The sequence below is a fragment of the Corylus avellana genome, chromosome ca10 (genome assembly GCF_901000735.1).
Source record: "Corylus avellana chromosome ca10, CavTom2PMs-1.0".
NCBI classification, from domain to species: domain Eukaryota; kingdom Viridiplantae; phylum Streptophyta; class Magnoliopsida; order Fagales; family Betulaceae; genus Corylus; species Corylus avellana.
In genome coordinates, this window is record NC_081550.1 from 13214173 (window position 1) to 13222489 (window position 8317).

The following is an 8317-nucleotide window of genomic DNA, read 5'->3' on the forward strand; positions in this document are numbered from 1 at the left end:
CATAATCCTAGTATGAAGATCTCCAATGACAAGGAAAATGAGAAATTGTGGCTATCACAAGAGAGTTATGTCCATAAGGAATTGGGCAGGTTCAACATGAATAAGGCAAAACTAGTGAGCTCTCCACTTGCAGGTCATTTGAGGCTGAGTTTAAAGCAAAGTCCTATGAGTAAGAAAGAAAAAGAAGAAATGAAGAATGTGCCTTATGCATTAGTTGTGGGTAGCTTAATGCATGACATGGTGTGGATGAGTCCTGATATTGCTCATGTTGTTGGAGTCGTGAATCGATTCTTTTCTAATCTAGAAAAAGAACATTTGGCAGTTGTGAAATATGTTCTCAAGTATCTCAAAGGTACTTCAAGGTTATGCTTGTGCTTCGGCACTGGTAAAAGCAAGGGCTTGATGGGTTTACAAATGTAGATATGACCCGGATATTGATTCTAGAAAATCTACTTTAGGGTACTTGATTACTTATTCAGGGGGAACAATGTCATGGTAATTTAGATTGCAGAAATGTGTTGCTTTGTTTACAACAAAAGCTGAGTACATTGCCATCACAAAAGCGGCCAAAGAATTGTTTGTTGGGAATACATATGCAAATCAAAATTTGCGGAGCAGAAGAATAATATTCGACATGCCCAATAAAAACTTTATGAAGAATAGTTGCTATTTCAATTAAATAGCAAGAACAAATATTACTTACTTGAAGATCTACAACCACATCTTGGCAATGGGCAAAAAAATTTTGCTTCTTCTTCTTCTACAAGAACACAATTGATCTCAAGGATAATGAGACATCTATATCTTCTCACCAATGACTAACAATAATCAAGAGAATGTAGGCTGTTACCTATCTTTTTAAATCTTAAACTTTTTCTTTGTGAGTTAACACAATAAGTAATAGTTCTTAGTGTTTCAGAAAATTATTTATCAAAAGAACTTGATGGGATGATTTAAGAGCCCATACTCTTCTCTATTTATAAGCTCAGTAGGGTAGGAGAGTTTAAGATTTTAACCATATGGGACTATGAGCATTAAACAAATCCCAGGAGTACAAGGATAGGCATGGATGGCAAGGACAAAGTCCTAGCCTCCATGCCTTGGCCACATGGTGAACTAGGCCCAGCATTAATCTCAGGCCCTACTTCTTGCCTCCAATGCATAGGGTCCCAAGGCTTTTGGAGGTCGTTTCGGCCACACCTTTTTGGCCATAATTGGGAGTGGCTAAACCACCCCCAAGGTCCTTAGGGGTGGTTCGACCACCCCTAGACCAGTCGTTGAGGATGGCCAAAGTCACTCCCATGGCCTCTAGGGGAGGCCGAGCCGCCCCCTAGGCCTTTTGAGATGGTTTTGGCCACCCCCTTTTTGACCATTGGGGGTTGGCTGAACCACTCCCAAGGCCCTAAACCGACCTAAGCCACCCCCATTGGCCAAAATGGGGTGGCCGAGACACCTCATAATTTTCAATTTTTTTTAGGGTTTAGTTTTTAATTGTTTTTTATTATTTTATTATATTTTTTAGGACACATGGCATTTGTATGTGACGACACGTGGTAATTCGTTAGTTTGGGCTAACAGAATGTGACAGACTACTAAGTGAGTTTTTTCCCATAAGTCAGATACCGTTTATGATATGATTTGAAACCTAGGTGAGAAAAAAAAAAGTGTGAAAACCTAAATACTAAAAAGATAATTAACCTTAATTTTAAAACAAAAAACACCAAATGATTTAGACATGGACCAGAATTGATTAAGACTTGATTGCATAACTTCGTTTTCTTTTTCTTTTTTTCTCTTTTTTCATGTTATACGACTTAATTTAGAGAAACTTTAGATTTAAAATCATACGGAAATGTTGACATATTATTCTAGTTATGAAGTATGCTTGGCAAAAAGACAAAACTCATGTATACGTACGTAACACATGTATCATGCGTCTATTTATGTGCGCGCACATGGCCATATATAAATGCAAATTTCTCTTACCTTTTGATTTCTTAGTACATTTAATACATCTTTAAGACTTTCCAGTGTGATCCAAAAGGGAGGAAGGATGGTTGGTTTCCTTCCTCCCTTCCCCTTTTTATTTGTTTTTGTTTTAGATTTTGTTTAGACTTCGGCAGCAGTGCCCAACCTCCTCCACCGCTTTGACCGTCTACTACACCTCCCCATTCTTTGGCTTTGTGGGTTTCTGCAAGGGTTTTTAGATTGGCTTTTTCTGAAACAGATTTACATTTTTGCCACTGGTCCAAGTCTTATACGTGTCATTACACCTTCTTCCCCGACGCCAACAAGTCCTATAGTCAACAGATGTTTTTCCTCCAGTTGGCATGCGACGGTTGTGGTTCGAACATTCCGGAGCGTGGATCGAGTGAATCTCATGCGCTTTTGTATGAGCCTACTACTGATGTTTGTGGTTTTTTGTTTTTTGTTTAATTATGTTGTTCTGGCTTTCAAGTTGATGACGGATAATTTTTGATATGAGGACTTATCTCTCACAGCTGGTTAAATACAAATTTTGTTGTAGGGATATGATCTACCCATGTCGTAGATCTAGTTTGTCAGGAGTAGATCTATGCCGAAAATGAAGTTTGTACATGAGTGAGATCGGAGGTCATGGATACGATTTGATTGTTAGATTTTTCGATGTATCTACGACTTTGTAACCACATAGCTTTTACCTATGTTTTCAAGAGCTTAAATATTTTATGGAATGAGAAGAGACTTACCTATTCAAAAAATAAAATAAATTACATCCTTAAGAAACCACAACCCGCTAAGTTGTCCAAAATTACAAGGTGACATTTCGCGAACAATCGATCTTCTCATATCTCGAACAAGATCATGCATCTTCAACTTATTTTGTAGATCAATTGTCATGAGGGACCTCTGAATGAGAAGACCAAGATCAATATATGGAAGAAGAAGAAAAAAAACCACAACCATGAAGTATCTACTGATAAAGAAACATGCAATATCATGAAATATCTTCTTTGCATAGTAGCCTAGTGATTTAAAGCTTAATCTAATAATATTTTTTGAATCTCATTGTGAGGAATTCCTTGCAATTTTTCTAATTCGCTTTTCCATTCAAAAACACTTCTTCCTAATAGAAAAGAACCCAAAACCTCAAGAGCTATTGGAAGTCCTCTTGCATACTCCACTGCCCTAATTGAAAGTTCCTTGTAATCATCTGTTAGATGGCCCATCTTGAAGGCATGATAGGAGAAAAGTTGAAGAGACTCCCAATTATTCAATTCTTCCACCTTATATTTTTTATGTACTCCAAGTTGAGTAAGTAGATGTTCATCTCTAGTTGTTATAATGATTCTACTTCCTTGGCCAAACCGTATAAAGTTTCCAACTAATGCGTGTAGGGGTTTCACCTGATCCACATCATCCAAAACAATAAGAACTTTTTTGCCCTCAATTCTTTCCTTAATCCACTCTATTCCACTATCAACATTATAGAAGTCTAAATTCTTCCCTTTCACGATATCAAAAAGAAGTTGCTTTTGTAAAGTAACTAAACCATTGGATTGCCTTGAAGCTTCTTTAACGTTTAAAAGACAACTACTTCCATCAAATTCATAACATATTTGATTATAGGTAGCTTTTGCTAAGGTTGTTTTACCAATTCCACCCATCCCATAGATGCCCACAATGCAAACGTCACTTGTTCCAAGATCTAATAAAACTTTCATCTCGTCAACACGAGATTCTATTCCTATTGGATGCATGGCAACATTCAAGCGAGCAGGCTTGACTTTGTTCAAAACTTCTTCAACAATCTTCTTAATGAATTTTGATTCATACCTGATTATTATGATTCAAATAATAAAAAAAAAAAAATGAAGTAAGCGCGAGGAAAGAAAAAGAATAAAGAAAATTATGAATCATCATGGTAACAAAAAGATGTTATATATCATCCCAATTATTTGAGACTAAGATTTCATGGCAAAAATCTACATTATATCAAATTCATCAAGAATATCATGGAAGTATATCCCTACATAATTTCTTTTTCATCTTTCTTTTTATTTACATTGACAAAGCCATTAACCATTTTACGGAAATTATGGCAAAAATATCATTCATGTCAAGTGTATGACATTTTATCAAAAAAGGCAATCATATATATATATATATAAAAGTTGAATCACTCTCAAAAGAGCTTTAATATTGCGATATATGGCGTGTACCCTTTTTATTTTAAAGATAAACCAGTTTTTTTAAGAGGGAATCGATTTTTCAATAGTGAACCGGTCATTAAATTAGCTTAACTATAGGTATTTAATTATATTTCAATAACTTTTCTTATATGTGATCTCATTAAGTTCAAAAATTTAATGCACGATATTAAGTATTATTAATGTCCAAATCAAATAAGGAAACAAATAATGCAAATCAAATTATTATGTATTAATACTTTTAGTCACTTTAATATTTTTAATTCAAATTTAGAAAAGGTTGGAGAACATATACTTTGTGCATGTAATAATATATAATTTATTTTCTCAAAAAAAAAGAAGATAATTTATAAAATAAGAATTGCTTTTTTCTAAATAATAATCCATTGAAAAAGAATTTGATTAATAATAAATTATCTACAAAATAATAAGGCCTACAAAATAAAGATCTCCCAATTATTTCGGATTTTTTTTTTCTCTCTCTCTCACTAATTTTTTTTTTTTTTCTCTTTCTTCATATCTCTCTCCACTCTTCAAATATAACAACCTACAAAATCAACATGAAGTAATTCTTCTTTTTAATCTTCCATGTCTACGTTTTTTATTTGAGAAAAACAACAACTTCAAAAATTAACTTTTGTTTTTTTTTCTCTTCACTCTTCAACAATAATAACCTAAAAATTCAATTTCGAAGTAATTCTTATTCTTAACCTTTCATAAACGCTAAAATTGCACTTATTAACCCTTAATAAGAATAATATAACCATCTTCAAACAATTGTAATTGAGTATTAACTGTATTTGTAGGTTGTTTATTTATTTATTTTTATTAGTTTGTTCTTTGATGAAAATTGCAACTTCTGAATTAAGATAATAAATTATTTGGATTTTTAGTGGGCTAATGGAAGATTATAGTGTGTTTATTTGATTTTTGTGCAAAAAAATAATAATGATAAAAACTATTTCGAAACACTCAAGAGATAATTAAACATTGAACATAAGAGGATTTATCTGATCGCGTTAAATGCTAAGGCGTGATTTATCTGATCGCGTTAAATGATAGGGTTATTTTTCATTTCTTTTAATTTTAATTTTTTATTTTTATAGCTCCACTTTAATTTATTATTTCTCATCTAAAATTCAAAAGAACAGAAAAGGAGAAAAAAAAAAAAAAAAAACTTAAAAATGGAATGAAAATAATACCCATTTGCAGCACTTTGGAGATCCAAGCCAGAACAATTCGCAGCTTCACTAAGAGCTGCTTTCCACATTTGCACCCTCTCCATATCAGTTTGAGATCGCTCTTCATGCCTAGCAAAGGCTTTCGCAAAAGTTCCGGTTTGATGTCGAACATTTGAGGGTTCCACATTATAAAATATTGGAAGAAGAGTGTGGCCTACAGTATTCTTACGGTGCACGATCTCCACTAGTTCATCAAGGCACCACGTAGAAGAAGCATAGCCTTTGGAGAAAACAACAATAGAAATCTTCGATCCACGAATTGCATTGAGTAGTTCAGTAGAGACAATATTCCCTCTTCGAAACTCCTCATCATCGCGGAAGGTACGAATTCCGACTTCCACCAAGGCGGAGTAGAGGTGATCGGTAAAGTTCTTACGGGTCTCTTCACCTCTAAAATTCAGAAAGACATCGTGATCCCAACGAGATTCAGAAGATGATGGAAATGTTGGAATAGTCATGAAAGACAAGGTGCTTCTTATGGTTGGGCTTGATTGGACTGAAAAGGGAGACATTCAGCGAGTGAAAGGGGAGGATATTTAATTTTGCATAGTAGATAAAAAAAAAAACATAAAAAGATCATTTACGAAACATAAATCTAAATCCATATCCAGATTCATTCATTTTCTTCTTTAATTCTTTTTAGATCCTCTAAGGCCTAAGCAAAGTTTCATGCTACGTACTAAAGAGGAGACAATGATGATGATGATTCAGTGGTATCCGAACTTACTAATAATTTTGTGTTTTTATTTTTGCTGAATTTTATTAAAATATATAATTTCTCTATTATTGAAAAAAAAAAAAAAAAAAAAAAAAAAAAAAAAAAGGAAGGAATTCCTACTTGGTAGAATATTTTATATTATTTTTCTAGAGTTTATTATTTTTCCTATCAGGGTTTATTTTCTACCTTAATTAGCTTAAGGTTTTTTACCTATCACTCATAACCTCTTTAGGTCTTTGTAATCTACACAATGTAATTCATTATATGCTTCCACTATTTCTTATTGCTGGCAAGCACAAAGAGTCTTGGATTGTAGTTAAAGTAAAAGTTCGATCATATTTATCCAATGAATGCGTGGATATATATATATATATATATATAGGATTTAATTATCATTATTTTTTTTTTAAAAAAAAAAAATGTTACCGTATTCGTTTTGGTCTTCGACGCCGACAACCTGGGAGGCCTCGTTTTGGTCTTCGGATTCTGGCGGTGGAAAGCACAAAGGCAAGCAACCTCGTACGACACTGATGATTTGACCCATGGGTGGTAGAATGGGGTAGAAAGAGAGGAATGGCGGGGGGTAGTTTGGGAAAGAAATCGTGGTTTGGAGTAGAATTAGGAAAATGAAAATGGGTTCAACGCTCAGATTTGGGTTTGCTGGCCACTAAAAGACTTGAATTATTATATTTTGTGGGAAACGAAAAAGAGAGAATTTTGGGTTGAGAATTGAGAGGAGGAAGGAAAGTGAGAAAGGATTTGATGTACAAACTCCTCATAAAAACACAACTCCCTCAACTACTTCTGATTTGATACGTTTGTTAAGTAAATTTAATAATGAGGAAGACTTAATTCTAAATCACCCAGTGGCAAACTATAATTGCAAGATAGGAGTTGACTTTGTAACCGTCCATTTTTTGCCAACTGGTTTGCCAGCTGTTGCTGACTTTCCCAAAGGTTCGTTTTCCATGTAGTCATATTATTCTAAAATTTCACCATATATATATATTTCTTGGAATATATGGACCAAGAAACAAAAGCTCTTTTCAAGAATATAAAGATTCTCATTTTGTTTTGTAAGACGTGTGACTTTTTATACATTTCTTGTGTGTTTTATATCGACTCTTGTTAGTTTCTTAAGTAAATTGAATAATGAGAATGGCTTATTAAACATAATTCTACATCACAATACTTGGCGCACAATAAATTAGAAGATTGGATTGGGGTTGTCGTTATTCTCTCATAATCCAAACCACAACCAGTTTAAGAAGTTCCATTTTTAAATAACCACAACTTAACTACCAAGCCAATCAGCTGTTAGCCGTAATTCGCAATTATTCGGTTATAATTAACCGTTTTTGAAGTACAAAAAAATCGCAAATCCTACTAAAGAAGTTTCCTCTAAGGGTTTTACTTCTACTAAAACAAAACAATAAGACATGTTTAACAAAAGCAATTGTCAGTCTCATGATTGTGATCCTGGTGTTAATGTGGCGTGACACTGTCACATAAGCCCAAAAAAGAAAAATTGCCGAACCGTACGTGAATCGAATCTCCAAAGTGCACGGTATGACTACACTCAGAGCCATGGGGTAGTCGTGACCATCCCCGATCCATCGAGGGTGGTCACAACCATCCCCGTCCAATTAGTATAATGAAAAATACTAAATTGCACCTACAATTTTATTTTTTATTTAAAAAAAAAACATTCAAAATTTAGAAAAAATAAAAATAAAATTAGGGGTGGTCGTAGCCACCATATTTTTTTTTTGGGCATTTTTGGAATTTGTTAAAATACATGGGAACAATTTTAAAAATTTAAGAGAAAAAAATACACGTGCCTAGCACGTGACCAAATTTCAGTCAAATTGGGCGGAAATTGTTAACGGATGGCCAAACATTTTGTTTTTGTTTTTGTTTTTTTTTTTTAATTTTAATTTTTTTATTTTGGTTTGACTTCGGAGGCATTTGTGAAATTTGCTAAAACACATGGGAACAATTTTAAAAATTTAAGATAAAAAAAATACATGTAGCTATCACATGACTAAATTTAAGTCAAATTGAATGGGGATAGCAAAATCACCCACAATTTTTTTTTTTTTTATTTTGACTGGTGGGCATTTTTAAAATTCGTTAAAATATGTTGCGGTGTAACTTGTACTTCACAA

General features: G+C 33.5%; 1 protein-coding gene across 1 annotated transcript; it reads right to left on the minus strand.

The window, feature by feature from the left end:
• Positions 1-3020: 3020 nt before the first annotated feature.
• Positions 3021-5889, minus strand: LOC132162968 (disease resistance protein RPV1-like). The gene is made up of 2 exons (XM_059573175.1): positions 5393-5889; positions 3021-3816 (listed from the first exon to the last, which is right to left on the minus strand). Exons 1-2 carry the CDS (start codon positions 5887-5889, stop codon positions 3021-3023), a joined length of 1293 nt encoding a protein of 430 aa, XP_059429158.1.
• Between the last annotated feature and the right edge of the window lie 2428 nt (positions 5890-8317).